Here is a 26,313-nt window from a genome sequence, read left to right as displayed (position 1 = left end):
AGTTGAGCGCTCGGTGTATTTGGGTGACAGGTACGTCTCGGGATATCGCTAGAAAGCTGTAAGTACAGCTATGGTGCCTTCCGAGCGGTGTTTCACAGATGATGAACTGCTAGCAGCAGGCGCATGAATTGGCCCTGAGCTCCGATGGAGCGAACTGTCGACGTGTTGGCTTGCGCCGCCCTATATAGCCGGGACGCGGAGGAATTCCTGCAGATCCAGTTCCTCACACGTGACACGGCGGAGGAAATAGGTTCCTTCTCCAACCCTGGTGGCGGTTGCCCTGCCGTCTGTCGTCCATGTTGTGGTGAATGCAGTCCATGGTGGCAAGGCTCAGCGCCTTGTAAATATGCAACCTGTGATGCTTCTGTGTCTGAGGTGTTGCCGAACGCGGTAGACGAACGGCGGTTACATGGCAGTACTATTACCTGCATACAAAAGGATGTCAACACATTTATTTCTATTTGTATGTGTAACCGTATTTACTTAATGTCTATAGTTGTTCATAAGATCAGTTATACATATATTAAATAAGGTAGATGACAGATTACAGCCCGGTTGAGCCCGTTATTGGTAGTGTTTCCTTTAGGTTTATGATTACCAAATTTTTTTATTATTTTTTTATCCATGTATATTCTGTTCATACTGTCGAAAGCTTTTCCGAAGCCAATGAATGCTATTCGTGCGTCTGAATTCAATTCTCATCGTTTTCCTAAAATATCCTACATTTGTATCTACGTCTACGTACATCCTCTGGCAGCCACTTCAGTGAGTGGAGGATATAGTTCGTACTAATTTCCGTCCCTCTATTACATTCATGTACTGAGCTAGAGATAAATTATTGTCTATATGACTCTGTACTCGCACTAATCTGTCTTATCTTAACCATGATCCCTGAGATATGTGACGATGGTAAAATAATGGTAGAACAGCCCTCTTCGTATACAGGTTCGGTAAATTTACCCAACAGGGTTTCGTTATTACTACGTTGTCTTTATTTAATGGATACCTATTTGATTTCCCCGAGTAATTTTGGTACACTTTACTATGGGCAATGACGAGCTGTTACTATCCTACCAACGTGTTCCTGAGTTCGTTCGATGTTTCGTCTTCGTAGTGAGTCCACACATTAGAAAGATAGTCGAGTATTGCCGCCCTGGCGTCTTTAATGCGATTTCCCTTACAGGAACACGGCATTTTTCAAACACTCTTCAAGGAAATTTAAGTTCTCAATGCGTCTTCCTTAATCGTGATTTTTTCCGCCTCCGTAACTGTGATTTTTTCCGCGTACGTAGCTGAGGTAGTAAACGCACGCATGTACGGTGGTTTTCAGCTCGGAGGAACGCTAGTGGGAATCTGGTGGTTAAAATCGCTACCAGTATTTGGCCACCAAGAGAAGTAAAGGTGACGGCATGAAGTTCTTGATCTGCCGTCTCTTCTTCCATTGTTGTTTGTTGTTGTGGTCTTCAGTCCTGAGACTGGTTTGATGCAGCTCTCCATGCTACTCTATCCTGTGCAAGCTTTTTCATCTCCCAGTACCTACTGCAACCTACATCCTTCTGAATCTGCTTGGTGTATTCATCTCTTGGTCTCTCTCTACGATTTTTACCCTCCACGCTGCCCTCCAATACTAAATTGGTGATCCCTTGATGCCTCAGAACATGTCCTACCAACCGATCCCTTCTTCTGGTCAAGTTGTGCCACAAACTTCTCTTCTCCCCAATCCTATTCAATACTTCCTCATTAGTTATGTGATCTACCCATCTAATCTTCAGCATTCTTCTATAGCACCACATTTCGAAAGCTTCTATTCTCTTCTTGTCCAAACTATTTATCGTCCAGGTTTCACTTCCATACATGGCTACACTCCATACGAATACTTTCAGAAATGACTTCCTGACACTTAAATCAATACTGGATGTTAACAAATTTCTCTTCTTCAGGAACGATTTCCTTGCCATTGCCAGCCTACATTTTATATCCTCTCTACTTCGACCATCATCAGTTATTTTGCTCCCCAAATAGCAAAACTCCTTAACTACTTTAAGTGCCTCATTTCCTAATCTAATTCCCTCAGCATCACCCGACTTAATTAGACTACATTCCATTATCCTTGTTTTGCTTTTGTTGACGTTCATCTTATATCCTCCTTTCAAGACACTGTCCATTCCATTCAACTGCTCTTCCAAGTCCTTTGCTGTCTCTGACAGAATTACAATGTCATCGGCGAACCTCAAAGTTTTTATTTCTTCTCCATGAATTTTAATACCTACTCCGAATTTTTCTTTTGTTTCCTTTACTGCTTGCTCAATATACAGATTGAACAACATCGGGGAGAGGCTACAACCCTGTCTTACTCCCTTCCCAACCACTGCTTCCCTTTCATGTCCCTCGACTCTTATAACTTCCATCTGGTTTCTGTACAAATTGTAAATAGCCTTTCGCTCCCTGTATTTTACCCCTGCCACCTTTAGAACTTGAAAGAGAGTATTCCAGTCAACATTGTCAAAAGCTTTCTCTAAGTCTACAAATGCTAGAAACGTAGGTTTGCCTTTCCTTAATCTTTCTTCTAAGATAAGTCGTAAGGTCAGTATTGCCTCACGTGTTCCAGTGTTTCTACGGAATCCAAACTGATCTTCCCCGAGGTTGGCTTCTACTAGTTTTCCCATTCGTCTGTAAAGAATTCGTGTTAGTATTTTGCAGCTGTGACTTATTAAGCTGATAGTTCGGTAATTTTCACATCTGTCAACACCTGCTTTCTTTGGGATTGGAATTATTATATTCTTCTTGAAGTCTGAGGGTATTTCGCCTGTTTCATACATCTTGCTCACAAGATGGTAGAGTTTTGTCAGGACTGGCTCTCCCACTGCCGTCAGTAGTTCCAATGGAATATTGTCTACTCCGGGGGCCTTGTTTCGACTCAGGTCTTTCAGTGCTCTGTCAAACTCTTCACGCAGTATCGTATCTCCCATTTCATCTTCATCTACATCCTCTTCCATTTCCATAATATTGTCCTCAAGTACATCGCCCTTGTATAGACCCTCTATATACTCCTTCCACCTCTCTGCTTTCTCTTCTTTGCTTAGAACTGGGTTTCCATCCGAGCTCTTGATATTCATACAAGTCGTTCTCTTATCTCCAAAGGTCTCTTTAATTTTCCTGTAGGCAGTATCTATCTTACCCCTAGTGAGACAAGCCTCTACATCCTTACATTTGTCCTCTAGCCATCCCTGCTTAGCCATTTTGCACTTCCTGTCGATCTCATTTTTGAGACGTTTGTATTCCTTTTTGCCTGTTTCACTTACTGCATTTTTATATTTTCTCCTTTCATCAATTAAATTCAATATTTCTTCTGTTACCCAAGGATTTCTACTAGCCCTCGTCTTTTTACCTACTTGATCCTCTGCTGCCTTCACTACTTCATCCCTCAAAGCTACCCATTCTTCTTCTACTGTATTTATTTCCCCCATTCCTGTCAATTGCTCCCTTATGCTCTCCCTGAATCTCTGTACAACCTCTGGTTCTTTTAGTTTATCCAGGTCCCATCTCCTTAAATTCCCACGTTTTTGCAGTTTCTTCAGTTTTAATCTACAGGTCATAACCAATAGATTGTGGTCAGAGTCCACATCTGCCCCTGGAAATGTCTTACAATTTAAAACCTGGTTCCTAAATCTCTGTCTTACCATTATATAATCTATCTGATACCTTTTAGTATCTCCAGGGTTCTTCCATGTACACAACCTTCTTTCATGATTCTTAAACCAAGTGTTAGTTATGATTATGTTGTGCTCTGTGCAAAATTCTACCAGCCAGCTTCCTCTTTCATTTCTGTCCCCCAATCCATATTCACCTACTATGTTTCCTTCTCTCCCTTTTCCTACACTCGAATTCCAGTCACCCATGACTATTAAATTTTCGTCTCCCTTCACAATCTGAATAATTTCTTTTATTTCATCATACATTTCTTCAATTTATTCGTCATCTGCAGAGCTAGTTGGCATATAAACTTGTACTACTGTAGTAGGTGTGGGCTTCGTATCTATCTTGGCCACAATAATGCGTTCACTATGCTGTTTGTAGTAGCTTACCCGCATTCCTATTTTCCTATTCATTATTAAACCTACTCCTGCATTACCCCTATTTGATTTTGTGTTTATAACCCTGTAGTCACCTGACCAGAAGTCTTGTTCCTCCTGCCACCGAACTTCACTAATTCCCACTATATCTAACTTCAACCTATCCATTTCCCTTTTTAAATTTTCTAACCTACCTGCCCGATTAAGGGATCTGACATTCCACGCTCCGATCCATACCCTGCGTTAAATTCCAATTCTTTCCGCTGTATTGCATGAAGAGAGGGCATGTAACACTGTTGACGAATTTAGAAAGCATCGCTCGTGCGGAACTCAACTTGTCCTTTTCTCATATGATATCCTGCCAAGTCTTGATGAAGGGAAACAGCAGATGTCATAGATCCACATTTCCGGAAAGTGTTTGACACGGTTCCCCGCTGTAGACTGTTGACGTAGTTAGGAGCGTACGGATTAGATTTACAGGTATGTGAGCATGTCGAAGACTTATTAAGTAAAATATTCAATATGTTGTCCTCGGCGTCGAGTGTTCATCAGAAACAAAGGTGTCATCAAATGTGCCCCAGGGAAGTGTGATAAGATGGCTCTCATTCTCGACATACATAAGTATATCTGACGGTATGATGAGCTGCAAATTATGGCTCTTCGCAGAGGTGTACGGGGAGGCGTCGTCGTTGAGTGAGTGTAGGAGGTTACAAGATAACTTTGAATTTCTGGTTGGAATCATGAATGCCAGCTCGCTCTAAATGTAGAAAAAATTAAGTTTAAGTTAAAGCAGAGAAACAGGAAATCAGTTGTGTAACGTTCAACTATAGAATTAACAGTGTGCTGCCTTACCTAGTCACCTCGATCAAACTTCTAGATGTAACATTGCAGAGAAATAAGAAACGGAACGACCATGTTAATTTGGTAGCAGGTTAGGTGTCTGCTCGACTTCGTTTTATTGAGAGAATTTTGGGAAACTGTAACTCATCTATAAAGGGGACGGCATTTAGACCACTAGTGCGAGCCATTCTTCAGTACTGCTCGAGTGTCTCGGATCATCGCCAAACCGAATTAAAGGAAGACATTGAAGCAATTCATAGGCGAGCTGCTAGATTTGTTACTAGTAAGGTCGATCAACACGTGATTCTTGAACGCAATGGGGAATCTCTGGAGGGAAGACTATATTATTTTGGCGAGGCCTTGTTGAGGTAATATGGCAACCGGCATTTGAGGCCGACCGCAGAACTAGTCTACTGCCGTCATTGCACAATTCGCGTAAGGACCACGAAGATAAGATGAGAGAAATTTGGGATCGTACAGAGGCTTGCATCCAGTCGTTTTTCCCTCGCCCGCTTTGCGATTGGAACAGGAGAGAAAATAACCAGCAGCGATAAAGGGTACCTTCTACCATGCCCCGTACGGTAAATTACGGAGTATGTAGGTAGATGTAGATGTAGACGGTGACCTTCCATCGGATAGTAAGTTATTCTCGCGCTGCCTGCTTGGTGCTAATACAAAGGTGTAGGCTATAAGCCAACAGTGGGTTTCACCCTCTCCATTCGCTTCATCCAAGACAACAACGACCCAGCACTATGGTGTACAAGCACTCATCACAGTTATCAACCAGACGCACTTACGATCTTGAAACTTTATAAAAGGTGGGAGGAAGACAACAGCAAACCATCTCTACTAGCAACTTACCTAGAACTGATATACGAGATTATGCATCTGCTCACCTACACTCATTCCCTGAGCATGGGATTACATTGACTTTTTAACACTAATTTTATGCCATAGTCACATTTCAAATAGCTTCTGAATATTACGCTTAAATACTTATTTGATGCTAAGTGCTCCACATATTTACCATGCAACTCGGAGTCGGGTATTGTCGAGGTCTTTCTTTTTTTTGTTGTGGCCATTACCTTACATTTACCACCCAATGGAGCTGACATTCATTGCACCAAATGGAAAGTCAAAGTCATTCCGCGTCTCTCCTCCGATCATCCAACGACGTTACCTTCCTGCAGACAATAGCGCAATTTTTTCTGTGGGACATCCGCCGCCAAACTTAACGTACAGATTTCTATTAGTCAAATACCAATAACCCCCAGTTCTTTAAAGAGTCAACTCCCACGTATACCCAAGTATAAAACGTCAGATTACCCAATGAGTTGATATCTTAAATATTTGTCTTTAGACACGTAAGCGAAGAGAAGTTTAGGACAGGTTTGAAATTATGCTTGACGTTTGTTTTAAATCGTTAACCGCTCACATTGGATGAAAATACACCGACGTGACCAACGTCATGGGATACCTCCTAATATCGTGTGACACCTGCTTTTACTCGGCGCAAAGCAGTAAATCGACGTGGCACGTGCTCAACTAATGGTTGGAAAAGTAGAGATACTAAGCCATGCTGGATTTTGTGCATGATTGTGTCCAATAAATGTTCTATGAGAATCATGTTGGATGATCTTGGCAAGTCAAATCATTCGCTCAAACTGTCCAGAATGTTCTTCAAATTAATCGCGAAGAGCTGTGGCCCGTTGACTTGGCGCATTGTCATCCACGAAAACTTCATCGTTGTTTGGGAACAAGAGGTCCATGTATGGCTGCAAATGGTCTCTATGTAACCCTATATAACAATATCCCGCTAATGACCTGTTCAGTTGGACCAGATGACCCAGCCCTTTCCATGTCAACACACCCCACTCCGTTACGTAGCACCACCAGCTTGCACAGTGCCTAGTCGACAACTTTTGCCCAAGGCTTCGTGGGACTTGCACCACACATGAACCCTACCATCAGTTTTTACCAGCCGCAATCAGGCCACTGTTTTCCAGTCGGCTAGGACCCAAGCGATATGGTCACATGCCCAAGAGAGGCGCTGCAGGTGATGTCGTTCAGTTAACAAAGGCACTCGCGTCTGTTGGATGCTGCTGTAGTCCATTAAAGCCCAATTTCTCCGAGCTGTCCTAAGAAGTATGTTCGTCGTACGTCCCACTCGGTTTCTGCAGTTATTTCACGCAGTGTTGCTTGTCTGTTAGCACTGAAAACTCTACGCAAACGCTCATGCTCTTCTTCGTTAAGGCCATTGGCTACTTGTTCCCTTGGTGAGAGATAAGTCTGAAATCTGTTTTTCTCGGCACGTCCTTGACACCATGAGTTTCGGAATACTGAATTCCCTAACTTGTGAGAGACCTTACGTTGTCATGGGCAAGGAAAAGTTCGTTTCCAATTTTGTAGTGATGAACACGCTGAAATCGGTTCTTTAATTTTCTGAGGATAGCACTACATGCTTCAGAGTTGATCGTTGCCCCATGCGGGAGGACATCAAATAGAATAAAGACTTCAGAGAGCCAGAAGACAGTGGCTATGACATTATCGGTTGGGGTGAGGTTTTGAACATTTTCCTCGGAGGAGGGGTCATGTGGCGCTACTTCATGGATTACCGTTTTGTTTCTAGTTCGAAGTGATGAACAGATCGTTGTCCATCTCCCGTGACGATTTTCGATAAAAAAATTTCCATTATCAGCCTCGTAAAGCCCAAGCAATTCCGCACAGATGGTCCTTCGTTGCTCTTTATGGTCTTCTGTTATGCAGCATGGAACCAAGTGGGCACACACCTTTGTGTACTCCAACTGATGAACGAGTGTGTCAGCACGCCGGCCGCAGTGGACGAGCGGTTCTAAGCGATACAGTCTGGAAAGGCGCGACCACTACGGTCGCAGGTTCGAATCCTGCCTCGGGCATGGCTGTCTGTGATGTCCTTAGGATAGTTAGGTTTAAGTAGTTCTAAGTTCTAGGGGACTGGTGACCTCAGAAGTTGTCCCATAGTGCTCAGAGCCATTTGAACCATTTTGTTGCGTCAGCACAACCAGGGGAGACGTCCAGTTGAGCAGTGAGGTGTTCGATTATGATCCATCGATCAGCTCAAATAAGTTTCCGCACTTTCCAGCTGTGTGTGACTGGCTAGCACGTAGGACATCGGACAGATTTGTGCGATCATGTTGCGATTAAGACAGACGCTTCGCCCAACGACTCGTCGTACTTTTGTTCGCTGCCAGGTCTCCGTAGACATTCTGCAAGGGCCTATGAATATCCATAATGCTCTAGTGTTCCGTCAAAAGAAGCTCAGTGCCAGCTCTCTGCGTGGAAGACGAACTTAAAAAAACTGTAGCGGCTGGAGTGGGAGTATTCCACTGTGTTCCACAACAATTCCACTTTTTTTTCAATCTAAATTGGCCGATAAAACAATAGTGATGCATTATTTACTGAATGCTCCTCTTAAGGTGACTGGTTCTAGCGTACAAACTCAAAAAATGCAAGAGCTTTTCCGTATCTAGTTCTCTGAAATATCTTACTTTATGTACTTCTGAATGAGAATATAAAGTATTTACACAGTGTTCTGTAAGACGTGCGGTTTTTGTTTCCATTGTAAATCAATGACATTTGTTATATATTGCAACAACGTGAGACAGAAGTATCTATACACTTGATTTGAAAGACCAAGCCTGTGTGCTTCCCCTTTAGCAAGTTCGGGTGAACTGCAACGACGACAACAGTAGTGAATTCATTACTCCAGACATGCTCGAAAGAGTATGGAACGAGTCTGAGTATCGTCTGTATGTTTTCCTTGTGTCCTGCGCATTTAACATTTCCGAAAAATAATCATAAGTTTGTATGTGCAAGATTGTACTTATATCCTTGTAGTATTGGATGCTTCTTTTGAAAACAAATACTTTGCAGTCCTATGTTAGACTTAAATTTTGCCCCCAAGTTTCTGTGTTCACTCATGTAGAACAAATAATTGCGTGAAATCCAATAAATCTTTCTAAAATACCTGTATTTTACGTGTACTAGTACGTTAAATCATTACATACTGTCTTAATCATAATACGTGATATCTGTGCTCCCTAAATGTTAAGACGAACTGGCTGTGACGTACTTCTTATGAGTAGGGATTTTACAGTATATTAACACAAGACTCAGTAAATTTGTAGCATAAGAATTGACAGGATTATGCACTGAGGCGACGCGAGTCATGGGATACCTCCTAATTTCGCGTCGGACTTTCTTTTGCCCGGCGTAGTGCAGCAACTGGACGCGGCATGGACTCAACAAGTAGTCGGTAGTCCCCTACAGAAATATTGAGCCATTCTACCTCTACAGCGTTCCATAATTGAGAAAGGGTTTCCGCTGTAGGATGTTTTGCGCGAACTGGCCTCTCTATTACGTCCCGTAAATGTTCCATGGGAATTACGTCGGGCGATCTAGGTGGCCAGATCGTTCTCTCAAACTGTCCAGAATGCTCCCACGGGAACAACTGTGGCCCGGTGACACGACATCGTTGTTTTGGAACGCGGAGATTATGAAAGGCACAAATGGTTTCCGAGTAGCCAACCATAAACATTTCCAGTCAATGATCGGTTCAGTTGGACCAGAGGATACAGTCCCCTCCATGTAAACACAGCCTACACCATAATGAAGTCCCAACCAGTTTGCACAGTGCCAAGTTGACAACTTGACACCGTGGCTTCGTGAGGTCTGTGCTTCACTCAAGCCCTACTATCCGCTCTTACCAACTGAAAGCTGGACTCGCCAGACCAGGCCATGGTTTTCCAGCAGTCTAGGGTCCAACCGAAGTGATCATGAAGCCAGGACAGCCACAGCAGGTGATGTGCTGTTACCAAAGGTACTCGAATCGCTCGTCTGTTGCCATAGCCCTTTAATGCCAAATTTTGCCGCACTATCCTAACAGACAGGTTCATTCTAAGTCCCATACTGACAGGGAATGCCTCAAATTTGATATTCTCGTCACAGTCTTGACTGTGGATCTCGAAACATTGAATCCCCTAACAATTACTGCAATAGTATGTCCCATGCATCTAGTTCCAACTACCACTCCGTGTTCAATGACTTTTATCACCTCAGAGTATACTTTTGAACAGAGTTCCTTCGAAGGCAAAGTTTTTAGTGAACCTTCAGGTAAGCAGAGTGAGTTCCGGAAGATTCCCCTACAGCTTTCACGTCATTCCCTGAAAGAAGTCAAAGATTTTCTAATCACCGAACAAGCATTGGGCCTTTTGATTTACTGTGGTTTATGATTGTATTGGACCAAACGCGTCGCCAAAGCAGTACCGGTAGCGCTTTATCACTTCTAATCCAGTAACCTCGTCAGATTATTCAGGCATATCGACAGGCGCTTCACCAGTAAACCGTGTAAACGTGGAGGTAAAAACGTAAATAATTATTAATTTACGTAAATAATCGAAATATTTTTCAGCCTCGATTCATTACGATTATTACAAGGTAGCTGATAGACGATTCGAATGAAAATATAAGTTCTTTTAATTTTAAGTAGAAGGAAACTCCTAATAAACCGTACTAAATTGCGTGTGAGTGTTAAATTCAGTGGTGCATTTGTAGTAAGTAGTACTGACAGCCTAATAACATTTTCCATTCACTTACCGTTGTAACCGAACTGTTTTAGAGATCAAAATAAAGAGATTTCTGAATATTCTCGTGCATGAAAGTAATGAACCAGAGCGATTTGCGTAAGTACGGTAAGAGTCAAATGGCTAGTTTAAATTTAATGGCAGTGAAAGCATTTACTACAGAATTCGACGATAATTTATCACAGCAAGCCAGCAGCAAATAAATCTGTCAGTTAAAGCGACTTAGTCATGATTTGTGTTGTGGATACATCACTCCAGTGAGAATCGCAATGAATGGTGTTCGTGGGACGTAGTAATAACTGACAGTGTATCACACGAGACTGTCAGACAGAAATGTCTTGCTAATGGACGAGCCACTGCCACACAATATCCTGCTTTACAGACGCCAGTCACTGTTCCCTTTTAACACATCCATATAGGTTTGCCATTGGCCGTCGTTCATACACCCTACCAACATTACCAAACAGCAGCATTTGAACCGAAAAGACAGGAGACCCGTGGCACCAGTTTAGCATGACACGACAGACGAAACTCTAGACCGAACAGTGATACACAACGCCGCTTTCCTGGTAACGGGAGGTACTACGACAAGTATAGTATAACATCGCGGTAGTTGAGATGATAAGCAGCGGTTGGCACAGAAACAGTTTGGTTATCTCGTTCGTCGTACTTTTCATTCAAACATCTACGTAATACCTGTTTCAGAACAAAGTTTGAAGCGGTGAAGAATTGTTTTCCGCTATTCCAAAGCAAATACACTCTTGTTTGAAAATGCACTTTTTTCAGCCTGTCGTTCTGTGTTTCTTATTATCTTGATATAATAAAATGGCCATAGAGAAACTGAAAAGAAATTTATTTTCTGGAACTGCAATAACAACAGCATTCCATAAACGAAGTTGAGAAGTATTACGCTAAAAAATACTTTTAGTGAAACCTATTAGCAAGCAAACTCCTTCTGGAAGATGAGATTTCTCGAAAGAAAAATTGAATATTACTTACTTGGAGCAGCAGAGAGATGGCTACTATGCCCTGGGCTTTGTGTAAGGCCTCCGAGAAATTGGAGTACAGCTGTGAGTTGAAGCCGAAGATCTGGATCTGAAACAGAGACGAACGAAACAGAAGTTAAAAACTGCGTAGGTAAGTGTGTAGGACAGTGTAGAGCAAAAGTAAAGTGTGATGTGGGTATGCAGTTATTGAAATCGGGAAGAAGCTAAAGTAGTAATTGTTACTGGTGAATTAGGAGAAAATTTTGAGGCTACAAATATCTTTTTCGTTATCTTGATTTACATTGAATGAAATACAAATACGATGTCAGTGTGTATATGGGGACAAGGATAAAAAATTCCCAGATTTTTCCCGGATCTACCGGTAAATAATACATTTTCTCCCAGGTGAAAATACAGTTTTTCCGTGTTAAGTGACACTATACTTTCCGTCGGAACTGTAAAACTTATCAATCCTTTAAATGGTTTAATACAGCAACGTAGAATTTAACGGCACTTTAGAAAACCAAACTAGGGTCAGGGGAGGGGGGGGCGGGGAGGGGGGGGGGACACGTTTAGGAAAGATCTTTGATATGTAGCAACATGTACGCTGCATATTTTCGTATTACGAAAGTATAAATACAAATTCCTCCAACAGGAAAAGTTAATGGTTTAAGATTATTTGTAGCCGGGAGAACAAGACCTCTGCAGAAAATCTAGACACTTTGTTACCGATTAGCTAATAACTTGTTCTTCTGTGTGACATAAAATTAAATATAGGATACCTAAAACCACTAAAGACAAGAGACTGGCAAGACAGTACACATTTCTTCAATCCTTAGGTCCTAGCGATTTTTCTCTCTAATCTTGCTGCAGCTTTACATGACGTACTTTCCTTTCTGCGAAAGAATTATTACCTCATCAAAGTTCGTCAAACGTATTGCTACATGAAAAATCGAAATGTCGTCGTCTAATATGGAAAAGCTTTTAATACTAGTAGTACCCAAGACTAGAGTGGTTTCTCAATCTGATTACGTCTATTTTGTCACTGTGTGTTGGATAAAACACAACAGGCCTTTCTAATATTGCAACAGTTGTAAAACACACCAAATAAGCGGGACTGTTTTGGCAATAATGATCATTTTTACAGTACGACAATATAATTCACGAAGTACCAATACGAAATACCTATTTGGCCCACTACAATCGCCGGCCTGTGTGGCTGAGCGGTTCTAGACGCTTCAGTCTGGAACCACGCGACCGCTACGGTCGCAGATTCGAATCCTGCCTCGGGCATGGATGTGTGTGATGTCCTTAGGTTAGTTAGGTTTAAGTAGTTCTAAGTTCTAGGGGACTGATGACCTCAGAAGGTAAGTCCCATAGTGTTCAGAGCCATTTGAACCACTACAATCAAAAAGCTTTATGTTAGGAAATAGTTTCACATTTCATTCATACGCTCCAGTTTTCATGCACGAGTTCGAAAAGTAGTAGAGCGAAATTTTTGTGTAAATTTGGAATCGTCATATTCTTCCATAATTTGTGTGGTGTCCCCGTTTCTTCTCCTTCCTCGTTCTAACAAACAATCTTGCCATCAATAATTCTGTAACTATTCGTACCACTGTCAAAACTCTATCTCCGGTTAACTTTACTAACCCTGTCAGAATCACCTGTTTAGTTATCCAGCGATTATTCTCCGGTTAGATGTTATTACGTGTTCGTACAATGCGTTTTCCGCGCTACTCCCAGAATGGAACTGAAGCGGCTGCTAGCCGAGGACTACAACTGGTCCTGTCTAGTGTAGCGATCTGGTCAAAAATTTTTTGTCAGTATTTCACTTTCTTGGATACACCGAGAAGATAATACATAATCTTTCTTCCTTGTTATTCCTGTTAGTCGTTTATTTCCACCCTGGTAGTCTGAATCTATGGATTCTGCTAGTAATTATAACAACGCTAAACATTTGCAAACCGAATCAACTACATAAACAAGCATCAGTTGGAATTCACCGGTTCGGCTTTGTTCCGCTAAGCTCGTATAGCCCCGTCCCATCCTGTCAGCAGAAAAGTTCATTTCTAGATGCGACGAGGATTCCCTTGGCAGTGACATCACGTACAATATGTACGCATCCAAAAATCAACTTATAATTTATTCATCCAGAAATCAACTTAGAATGTGTTCAAAAACGTCCAAAAACCAGCACGAGTGCTTTTAAAATCATACGAATAATCGATAGACCGACGTGCGCTGGATGCTAGGTGCTTTGTGAAAAAAGGTCTTTTTTCCTCAACCTCCCCCACCCCCCTCACTAAATCCGGACCTGCTGCGCATGCGTGAATCTGGCAACTTGGGCGCGCCAGTAATATTTTTTCTGGTACCCCATGTGGCCAGTTGCAGCTAATGCTGCATACACAGCCAACAGCCACATTTCTGTAGCCAGAAGCGGGAGAAGGTGTTACTCATACGCGACTCAACTGCGTGTGTGCATGAGCCCGCTGGTAACTGCTTAAATGAATCTAATGTAATCAGTTGTGACGTCACGGTCATCGGAGGCAATTTGTTGTTATGAAGCATTGCATAGTCTTCCTAAAGCCTCTGAAACATTTTGCTGTTGGCAGACGCTTGTACGTGCACTGTGTTATTTTACACGGCGCATTTCCTTTGCAGTTTAAGTTTTATTTTCCTTTTTTTTCTGTTGTTCATGTTTTAATGCTGCAGTATGATTCTGCAGTAGCGGGATACAGTAATATCCTTTGTTAGAGTATCGGTTATTACCAGTCAAAATTACAAAAATTTAACTGACAACTAAAACAACGAAAAATTCCCGGAATTCTAAAAAAATCCCGGGTTTTTCTAAACTAAACTCCCGGATAAAAAAATTCCCGAGTTTTTCCCGGATCTCTCGGTTGTCCCGGGTCGTATACACCCTGGATGTGGTCTCTTGAAGTTCCGAGAGGGATGAAGCTTGGTTACAGCGACCTTTGCGTAGTGTGCGGAACTTTACAACAGTATAGATATAACGTCATTCAAAGCCATTCAGCTCTTTTCTTATAGTCACTTTACTAATATTACGTTCTCCCACGTCAAAACTACACCATATATTTTCACCTAGTCTGTAGTAACCTCTAAAGATTTATCACTACAAGAGTCAAGCTTTATGAAGCAAAACGCTGTTGTTACTCGTGAGTAAATGCTGCTAATGCATAAGATCGCCTAGAGCAGGGTGGTCACCGGAAATCACTCAAGCCGAAATTTGGTATGCCTCGTTTAGCAGGCCACGTACGATTCCTTCCTTGATGCCCACTGGAAAGGACTTGGCGTTGTCCACGGAACGTTATACAGCGTACGAGGGAAATGAAAATCCCATTAAACCATCCAGACAGCACTTTGACGTACATGCAGAAGAAGTATGAGCTTCCAACAGATCAGCCACCACTGTATACCTGTGCCGGCAGCGTAAACATGTGTCCACTTTCTTATGGTCCAAGAAAACGTATCTATCCTGACTGGTCGCTGTTACCGCACGATGAGTTCCTCCATTACGTTTTGTTGTTGTTAACCTCGACTGGAAGATACCCAACAAGTGGTATGTGTAAACACAGGACTAAGGAAATTATGCTCAGTTATTTATAACTAAAACTAAACTAAACTCCTCCCGAACAGGCCTTGAAGGCACAACGGTACCGACCGACTGCCGTGGCATACTCAGCCCACAGGCGTCACTGGATGCGGATGTAGAGGGGCATGTGGTCAGCATACCGCTCTCCCGGCCGTATGTAAGTTTCCGAGACCGGAGCCGCTACTTCCCAATCAGTTTGCCTCACAAGGGCTGCGTGCACCCCGCTTGCCAACAGCGCTCAGTAGACCAGATGGTCACCCATCCAAGTGCTAGCCCAGCTCGACAGCGCTTAACTTCGGTGATCTGACGGGAACCGGTGTTACCAATGAGGCAAGGCCGTGGACTTAATTATAGCTGCTTGGAGTATTATTGGAGACAGATAACTGAGGATTCCGACTAAAATTATCATTGACACAAAGGAAACAGAACTGCAAAAAAAAGGCCTTCAAGTCCAGAAATATAACAGTTGCTTTTCTGTTTATGTTGATTTCTTTTGAGTTTTTGTGTGTCACAGCTTAATCGGAAAGAAGTTATGAAATCGCTCGGCACACTGCTAGCAAGCATATTTCTACATGGCTTTAGTCTTTCTGTTCTCCTGATGAGTCAATAATTCATTTGCAACGTATCCTAGTTTTACTTCGTTTATGTTGCCATAGAAAGCAAGCCTTCTTTCATTTATCGTGCATAAGGTCTTTTCAAACTTCTCATACATTCATTGTATGATTTCAAATGAAATATGAATCCACCTGAAATTACTTTTTTCAGACCTAGGACTTTCCTTTGAAATTTGGTTTTATTTATATCCATTTCTGTGAATTTCTTTGTGGCACTTCGCTCTGTCACGCTCGGTGTCCTAGTGTTAAAGTGCCAGACTATCGATATCCCGGATTATAGAAGAATTTGTGTTCCTGTGGGAAAATAAGCCCGGCGTGTGTTAGGATTTTCTTCTTTTAATATTCATTTCTTTCATCTATGGTAATGATTGTAGGACCACTAAGGCACCGTAGCTTTCAAACCAACCTTTAGGAAATGCCACTTTGCTTCATATATAGATAAACATTCTGATTCAACTACAGTGCTGTAGTGTCTGAATCTGAAGTTATGGGACTGAGATTTGTTGCATTTGTAAGGTTTTGGCGCTTTCTGGAATTGCTGTCTTCTCATTTATGATCGGAGAATTAATGCCACCTAGACACGTGGAACATCTGTGTCCTTCATTGTCGATGTCGGGTGTATTGCCTATACAGGTTGATTCAACTGGCCCTGTCGATGTTGTATCTGGCCTTCAATATTCTCTCGCTCGCTGCGTCCCAATTATTATCCTTACAGAAAAATGAACGCGATATTTTTGTAGGAAATTTAATGTTGTTAAAATTTGTACTGAGAAACGTATTCGCTGGTTGCCACGGTTTTCGTTTTATTCGAGCAAACGTACGAAATGTGACCTTCAAACGTACCTTCACCGTCAAACTCGTCTCTCAGCAGTCAGAAGTTCTAGTATGTTGTTCGTGGCACTCCCTACTACCACTGTACACAAATTTTCGACTACACGAACTATTCCCGATATTACACCTATTTTGCTCTGTATTGATTGGGCTATTATTACGCGATCATCATAGTCGGCTAGTTTACTAACACTTAATTTAAACGTGCCCTAGAGGGCAATGAAAGATAGACTACTTTTGTAAGCGTTACGCTAAAAATAATCATGTTGACAGATTCAAACGTAACTTTAACAAACAAATAGTCTCGGAGTCAGAAGGCCTGACGAATACAACATCGTTACTGTTTATTTTATGCTTTTAAAATTCCCGAAATTGTTAGGTAAAATTTACACAAACGTGAGTTTTACAATAGATTTGTAAGTACTCCACTAAACCGGTCGCGTAATAAGGCTAGTCAACGAAGACAAAGCAGGGTCGAGTGTACAGTGATAGGAGGGAGTACCCTGAACAACATACCAGAAATCCTGACCGGTGTAGGCTGATTATGTGTGAGAGAGAGTTTGTTTGAAGGTACTTTTGTACATTTGTCTTGATAAACTCTTAAACTGTGGCCTCCAACGGAAACGTATACCAGTATAAAATGTAACTACCTTAAATTTCCTACAAAAAGGTCCCACTCATTTTTTGTGTGAGACTATTAGTTTACGCGTAGCGAGAGAGAGAAATATGAAAACTTCTGGCGTGATTTTTGAAAGCAAGGAATATAATTGCGTGTTGCATAAAACTAAACTGCATTGCTAGGAGCAGCTAAATCGACCTGTCTGTTCCTGCATTCTGTTGTTCCGAAAGAAACTTGTAAATATGTCTCATCTCCTATTCCTTTTAGGACTTCTGTTTGATTGGTTTCAATTCTAGATTTTTCGCTACAAATGCTGTATCATCTGACAAAGCAAGGCATTCGAATTTAGCACCTGTCATTTGATAATATGTGATTCCATTTCGTATATTGTGTCGACTTATTAATTCCTACAATAGCATAATTGTTGTAGTTTTGAAGCCCCAAGGTGTATGTAACATATAGAGTGTGTACGAACGGTTACCTAACGTTGTCTCCGCGAAGCAATTCTCACGCCTGAAAGTTATTAAAAAGATCCTGCCCTTGACAAAGGATGTCCGTAAAACGAAGACTCGAGTTGTTGTTTTAATTCATTTCAGTTTAGAACAATAAGTCCTATCGGGAAGCTACTAGAATGAATTACAGTTTCATATCGTAAATTATTTATTAAAAAAAAAAAACAAGTAGAGTGCAAAACATTGTGTAAATACGAAGTACACAATGTCGGATTCTGCCTATATGTAATTTATGTATTTTCGAGGTTGGCAGAACACATTTTTCACTTCGTTTAGGCCACGCCTCGAGTTGGTAGATGGATACAAAGCTGGATGATGCAGATTAGCAGTGAGAAACAGAGGACCCACACCCTGACTGGGCACTTTCAGAAAGAACTCAGTGGACAAGCAAATGGAAATCAACACACTTAATCTGTTTTCCTATCCACCAAACTGGAGTGCACAGGTGACGTATTGAAGCTATTGAAGTATGGACAGCGGTTTTACTGCACCGATGATCTGCTCGTTGGGATGTTAGCCGCTGTGCAGACGATGTACTTGGAGTACCTGCAATTCTCTGCCCACACAGTGCACGCATTAGGGTTGAAATTACGTCAGTACAAGAAAGAACACGAGTCAAGATTTCTGTTTGGTCACTAGCAAGGAACAGAAATTCGACTTAAGGATACTCACGTAAGGAAGCGCCTCAGTCGGAGTCAGATTCCACAGAGAGCTAAAGAATCGCCACTTGAGTAAACAATTGTGTTCATATAGGAACGACTTCATGGACTACTTCTGTCGCCAGCAACACTTCTCAGAACCTAACCGCCAGAGTCTCTGCTGTAACTCTCGCCAGCGATGTCTCTAAGGCGGTCCCTGGAGGCAATTATCTTCAGTCTGTCACTGCAGGAAAATGCCTCTCCTCGTCATACCCCGCTACCTCGTCGACACATACCATCTATGTCTGTGCTCAGACGACGAATCCCAGTGACTGTTACAAAAACGTTACCTCCCACGCCACTACATGGGTCATGAATTTGCCAACCAATCACCTGAAGCTCACACTCCTTCCACAAGTTTTTCTGGAAGTCCCTGTTTCCCTGATTACAGCTTTAGCAATCTGCCAATCAAATACGTGTGTCTGCTTCTCAGTGAGAAGCATGCTCTAGCGCTTCCCATTAGAAGATTCCCTGGAGGTCAGCTCACAGCCGTCGCTTATGACCTCGTGCTTTTCTTCACACTGAAAGGCTGTCTTTTAGTCTTATTCCGCACCCAAAGCTCTTTCTCCAGCTATATTATTCTGAATTAATTTCTGTTCCACCAGCCTGCAACTTCCCATGCCGACTGTGTGCACTATGGGGGAGGGAGTATGCGGCCTCAAGAACTGCAAATCGCCACCTCCTTCTGCTCTCTCTCAGCGCAGTAAATCTCAACTCCTGTCCCTGCAGAACACGACAAGTCTCTTCCCACTTTAGCCAACAGTGGCTTTTGAGGAACGTGTGGCCCACGTTGCTCTTTCTGTCATTGCTCAGCTGTAATTAACTCCCACACATTCAATACTACAGAAATTGTTAGTATGCGATACTATCCAGCATCACCCAAAGAAATGATTAATAATCCGAGTGTTCATCGTAAACAAGGATCCAATATAAATGTAAATCGAAAAGAATATACACAATATTAAATGTATGGTGAGAAAACTTTCCACCTTAGAAACTTATGAGGGAACGTCCTTAGACTAGGGGATTTCATGATTTTTAATATAAAGAATGACATAACAGCTGCTGCCAAATTTATCGCCTGTGAGTGGTCAGCATGTGTAACAGATATACCGGGGACCCAGGAACGATCCTGGTAATGGCAGGGATTTTTTCATGGCGGGAGCACTGGAATATGGTACACTCAGGCTCGTGAGACAAATTAGGAAGCCACATAAAACAATCACATTGTTATCAACCGTTAAGGGAGTGATGTACTGGCTGGCTACGTGTCATCAATGCCACATCCAATGACGCTATCGGCCAAGATGACATGGAGGTCGGACGTGCCAGTAGGTCTGCAGCAAGTGGACTTCAGAGCAGGACAGAAATAGTTAGTTTTCAGTCTCACATTTTGACAGTTGTAAATCTCTACCGTGTAAATCTCGAAACATTTGTCACGTCATGGGATGAAATGGAAAATTAAAAAACTTCTCAATGCATTTTAAATGTTGGCATTCACACAGATCGTCAACGAAACAGAACACAATCGGAATTCGATATCACAGACTCCTGGGGAGAAAGTTCTTGCTAATGGAAGATGTGTCACAACTGTATAATTTCGTTCCCAGGTTCCCAGAAATAATAACTAATTTCGGTAACGTAATGGTAATCTTCAATTTGAACATAAAAACTTTACTAAGTATCTATTTACGTAGATAACACGTATTCAGTTTAACTAAAACTTGGAATTCTCTGAATTATACTTGATTAATCTAAAGTATTAAAATCATGTGGTAAAAAATGTCGAACAAAAGTAACTGCCAACCCACTCCCCCTCTCACGAAATCCCCACTCGCCACCCATCATCCACGACACATGGATCTGTAGTGTGCAGAGTCGAATCAGTAAAATTTTCGATAGCACTTAATATTGTTATAAGGTTGGTATATTGCTGTTACTTTTGTTTTACAGCGTATGGCTGTGTTATTTTATAATTTTTTTATGTTTTCCTCAACTCCTGATTAATGAGGTATGATAATACGCTCTTGCCATTCACAGAGGATGGCGGGCTTAACTCTTGCAGACTTCGGCCTCTTGTTCTGTTGAGCCAATGTTAACGTATTACGTCAGAAGAAATAAACATGAGAAGGATTGTGACAAAGTTTGTGGCATGACTCCTCCAAGACGGTCACAAGCAACATCGCTTGAAAGTCTTCAAGGAACTAAAACAACAGCTTCAGAACGACGCAATATTCTTCCGAAAGTTGTCACGGGTAACGAAAATTGTATTTATGGCTAAGACACGGAAACTGAGAAGTAGTCGTCCCAGTGGAAGAATCCTTGATTTCGGCCAGAAAAACTCGACATTCAAGAGCTACTTAAAATCCCTTTTGACCTTTTATTTATATTGACGGCATTGTTCTTCAATACGAGTACTTCTTCCCTCCTGCTCTGAAGGTAAATTAAGAATTCTATTGCGATGTTCTACGCGACGGTGGGAGGGCTTTAAGAGAAAACGTCCACAGAAATGGCATAGGAAATACGGTGGACGCTGCAGAGCCGAAAATGGCTTATATTACTTAGGAACTGGCGTAAAAAATGATGCAGTTATTCCCCATCCACTTTAATCTACAGACGTGGCTTCCGTGTACTTCTTTCTCGACACCAAGATAAAAACCAAGGTGAAGGGGAGAAAATTTGATACGGTAGAGGAGATGGAAGCGGAAACACAGAGCCAACTAAAGATTTTAAAGATCCGTTTCAGAAGAGGCACGATCTTTGCGATCTGTGTGTTCGCTCCCGAGGGTACTACTTGGAAGGTTGAAAGTTGCCTGTTAGACAGCCGCTTTCAGTTTTTCAATATCTCTCCTTCATTAACTCGTGGTCTCGTCTTTGTTGACACTTCACAAAGATGTTTCTGTAAGCAGAATCGTTACATGCAGTTTAGTTCTTTGAAGTATCTTTCTGAGACGGTTAGCGGAAGCTTTCGGCCGGGAGCTTCAGGAGGCTGTACTACCAGTGGGCCGGTGGTTAGAAGACTACCTATGTGAAAATTTGTGAAATACACACTTGTTTGTGGGCGCTTAGGCTGGTACGTGGTCGACTGGAGTTTGATGCGGTGGCAGTAGTGCTGGTGAAATAAGCCCATTTACCGCGGTAATTCGAAACGGTTGCTCATATACAAGGTTTTCTATTAAATCATTAGTTCAGTGCTCGTATTACAGGGCTCAAAGTTTCACTAATTTTGTGTGCTATACTTGTTACGAATTTCGGAAGTGAACGTTATCGGCCCGCTTGGAGATGAAAATGTTTTGTGTCTTGTGGAATTAATAGGCTTGAGTCTGCTTAAAGAATGGTATTCCCGTTGTTTAATCCGAAACAGTACGCTGGCAGTTCATTCACTCTCAGCTTCAGTTTATTCTACGATTTTGTTGAAGCTCACGGAACTTCATGGAATCGAATTTATATGATTGCTACTATACATGACTTACTTTGCTGGTGGATTTTGGTTTTGGGTACCAAATGTCTTGTATGTTCATTTGATTTGGAACCAGTTATCCCAACTAACTGCAGGAGCAACGAGATGACTATAATTAAAGTCGAGACACTCACAGAGGTCCAGTGTGGGCTGTGTTTACCGTATGGAAGTGAAACGTGCTAGATGATTTAATGCCGCTGTGAATGCAAGAAAGTCGTATAGAAATGTTTCCATATACACTCCTGGAAATTGAAATAAGAACACCGTGAATTCATTGTCCCAGGAAGGGGAAACTTTATTGACACATTCCTGGGGTCAGATACATCACATGATCACACTGACAGAACCACAGGCACATAGACACAGGCTACAGAGAATGCACAATGTCGGCACTAGTACAGTGTATATCCACCTTCCGCAGCAATGCAGGCTGCTATTCTCCCATGGAGACGATCGTAGAGATGCTGGATGTAGTCCTGTGGAACGGCTTGCCATGCCATTTCCACCTGGCGCCTCAGTTGGACCAGCGTTCGTGCTGGACGTGCAGACCGCGTGAGACGACGCTTCATCCAGTCCCAAACATGATCAATGGGGGACAGATCCGGAGACCTTGCTGGCCATGGTAGTTGACTTACACCTTCTAGAGCACGTTGGGTGGCACGGGATACATGCGGACGAGCATTGTCCTGTTGGAACAGCAAGTTGCCTTGCCGGTCTAGGAATGGTAAAACGATGGGTTCGATGACGGTTTGGATGTACCGTGCACTATTCAGTGTCCCCTCGACGATCACCAGTGGTGTACGGCCAGTGTAGGAGATCACTCCCCACACCATGATGCCGGGTGTTGGCCCTGTGTGCCTCGGTCGTATGCAGTCCTGATTGTGGCGCTCACCTGCACGGCGCCAAACACGCATACGACCATCATTGGCACCAAGGCAGAAGCGACTCCCATCGCTGAAGACGACACGTCTCCATTCGTCCCTCCATTCACGCCTGTCGCGACGCCACTGGAGGCGGGCTGCACGATGTTGGGGCGTGAGCGGAAGACGGCCTAACGGTGTGCTGGACCGTAGCCCAGCTTCATGGAGACGGTTGCGAATGGTCCTCGCCGATACCCCAGGAGCAACAGTGTCCCTAATTTGGTGGGAAGTGGCGGTGCGGTCCCCTACGGCACTGCGTAGGATCCTACGGTCTTGGCGTGCATCCGTGCGTCGCTGCCGTCCGGTCCCAGGTCGACGGGCACGTGCACCTTCCGCCGACCACTGGCGACAACATCGATGTACTGTGGAGACTTCACGCCCCACGTGTTGAGCAATTCGGCGGTACGTCCACCCGGCCTCCCGCATGCCCACTATACGCCCTCGCTCAAAGTCCGTCAACTGCACATACGGTTCACGTCCACGCTGTCGCGGCATGCTACCAGTGTTAAAGACTGCGATGGAGCTCCGTATGCCACGGCAAACTGGCTGACACTGACGGCGGCGGTGCACAAATGCTGTGCAGCTAGCGCCATTCGACGGCCAACACCGCGGTTCCTGGTGTGTCCGCTGTGCCGTGCGTGTGATCATTGCTTGTACAGCCCTCTCGCAGTGTCCGGAGCAAGTATGGTGGGTCTGACACACCGGTGTCAATGTGTTCTTTTTTCCATTTCCAAGAGTGTATAATAGATTAGGAACGGGACGTGGGCAGAAAAGTTCAACAAGTGAGGAAGGCATAACACTGCTTTTACAATCAACCACCGCTACCAAGCTTGTTCAATATGAGCATTGGAAGCGTCGACGAACAGCTGCATCCGTAAAACGATAAAGGATTGCTCTCAGCAGTTCCCCTGGAATCTGAGCAAAGTGTTCTTGCATACTGGTCTTCAGATCAGATAGAGACCGAACGTGTCCCTGCTAAACGCACTCTCGTAGATATCCCCAGAGCCAAGAGACACAAGGATTCAGATCAGGTGATCTTGCAAGCCATGCATCTGGAAAACCTCTGGAGATTACATGCTCCTGGACCTTGCACTGGGCGAGAGACCTGAGGAATTGCTCCATCCGGTATTAAAACTGTGGTTTCCACGCAACTGCACCCTTCCGAAGCAGGAATCACATGCTACACCTGACAGGTCCCCTGTGTCTATTCTGTTCAAAGAAGAAAGGACCGAGAATATACTTGTTTGTGAACCCACACTACACAGTAACATACGGCGAGTGCAGTGGCTCTTCTTGCACAACACGGTTATCAGTACCCCCAATCCAGCAGTTCTGTGTCTTCACTGCAGCCTATAGTGTAAGATGTACATAGTCATTTCGCAGGATATTGCCTCGCCACGTTTCACCAAACCAAGCGAGATGAGGCAGTGGTTAACACAGTCGACTCGCATTCGAGAGGACGACGGCTCAAACCCGCGTCCACCCATCCAGATTTATGTTTCCCGTGATTTCCCTAAATTGCTCCAGGCAAATGCCGGGATGGTTTCTTTGAGAGAGCACGGACGACTTCCTTCCCCATCCAAGACACTATCCGAGTTTGTACTTCGTCTCTAATGACATCGATGTCGACGGGACATTAAACTCAAGTACTTTCCCTTTTTGTAAGTGTCATCAACCTTGAACGGTGGCGGAAACCGGAGAGAAAATTCGGAATGTAGCTGCGTTTGTGTTTCAGTTTCAGTTGCTGGACTGCCTCGAGCTTGCACGAGTACCAGTGTAAAATAGACCTCAAATCCTCTGTTAACCATGAGACGGACAATTCTGGCGACATTGCACGAACACTAACGTCTACTACTACTCGGATCACGTGTTGCATGCTCATTTACAGCAACAGCAACCTCGTCAATAACTGCCACAGAGGTAGGGCGACTTTCTCTTCCAGGCGCCACACCAAGCTCACTCATGTTTTCGAACTTCATTACCTTTCATCACTTTTTTTTAAACAATCGGACCTTTCAGTCGGCGGTACTCTCTCACTGAAGCACTGTAATTGCTGCATTTCACGTTACAGTAACATCGCACGGTCTCTCTTCTCGATAGCCACACTGTTCACGCACGTCATGGCGTGTCAGATGACGGCGTGGTTGTCATACCGTCATATTAATAGCGTACAGAGCCAGATTTGCACCTACTGGCCAAAACTGGAAGTAAGCTTTTTTCCAGAGTGAATCAGGTATTCATTAATGGGTTAGCATACCTACCAAGGTTCGCTGCCATACGACACTGTAATGTATGACTAGCTACTCTTTAATTATAACTACTCGGTACTTCTCTTTACTATCTTCCCAATTCAGTTATTAAATATTCGAGTACATATTTCCATATTCTTTCTCTGACGTCATTTCGTGATCGTTTGTTACAACCTGCCACATCTACCTCAACTAACTGTCGAACATTATACAATTTGCCAAATATTTAACATCTGTGATAGTTTCACCTATTTATAACATTCGTATCCCGTTGTTGTGGGTGATGAACTTCGCAGAGAAGGTACGTCTCGACGACGGTAGCTGAGTGAAGAGGTGCTGTGGCTGATTCTGTAAAGTGTATTTGTTCGTGTTGCACAGACTAAATTACATGAAGTATTACTTTGGTATCGCTACCATCATCTAGCAACTTACGCGTACTCAAATCGTTCTAACGGCAACTTCACTGAAATAACTCTGAATTCCTACCAGTTATTCTTCATTCATATTTAAGTATTGTAACTATATTACGAAGCCTCAATCTCCACTACATAGTGATCGACTGTAAGGAGTTCACTATTATACATTGATAGTTTCAGTAGGATCTTACGAGCGATTTTCATGTTCATTGGTGTTCTATTATTTATACTATAGCCCTCATCTCTTTGACTGTGCAGTTTATATTAGCGTACGTTGTTCATTTAACTCGCTTTCCATTAACGTAGTGAGACAGCGTTTATCAACTGATTATTTGTGTGCTTAATTTCTTTATAACAAGGTATAGTTCCATCACTTCAGGGTTTGATAGTTCTACCTGCAATAGTAGGTCAAATTCAATTTATTCCATAGTAAATATGCGTCAATATTTTAAGAAAAGTCATGAAATTTTCCAGAAGTATGAATGTCCTGAAGAAATGCAGATAATTAGGTTAAAAGAAGTGGGCCATTGTTGGAAAGGAGACAGAGAAGCCAGTCAGTGTACAAGATTCCACAACAATTATGATAAATGACAGTGGTGTGACTGATAATTCACAGTTTTCAACAATCGCTGTCTAAAGGTAGCAGCGAATATAGGATTAAATGGTTCAGTTGAAGAACCAAGAGAATATATTAAAAGCGTGATCTCACAAAGCCTTAAGCAGCTAGGGGTAGCCCCAACAATCTTCACTGAAATTCGTACAGCTGTAGATATTCTTAAAGACGAAAGCTCATGTGGAGTTGATGGAACTCCCAATACAGTTCTGAAAAGTTGCCCCAACTTCAAAAGTAATGTCCTTAGT

At 42.8% G+C, this 26,313-nt stretch overlaps 1 protein-coding gene across 1 annotated transcript in view; it reads right to left on the bottom strand.

Moving 5' to 3' along the window:
• The window catches only part of LOC124788661 (carbonic anhydrase-related protein 10-like), a 684,001-nt gene that overhangs the window by 425,304 nt on the left and 232,384 nt on the right, over positions 1 to 26,313 (bottom strand). Inside the window, exon 5 of the mRNA XM_047255937.1 lies at positions 11,534 to 11,629. Coding sequence (XP_047111893.1) covers positions 11,534 to 11,629 — 96 coding nt within the window. The remainder of the gene's footprint in view (positions 1 to 11,533; positions 11,630 to 26,313) is intronic.

This window comes from Schistocerca piceifrons, chromosome 3 (assembly GCF_021461385.2).
Source record: "Schistocerca piceifrons isolate TAMUIC-IGC-003096 chromosome 3, iqSchPice1.1, whole genome shotgun sequence".
Classification (NCBI taxonomy): Eukaryota; Metazoa; Arthropoda; class Insecta; order Orthoptera; family Acrididae; genus Schistocerca; species Schistocerca piceifrons.
The sequence above is the reverse complement of the archived record's forward strand: the minus strand, read 5'-3'. Positions and strand labels throughout refer to the sequence as shown.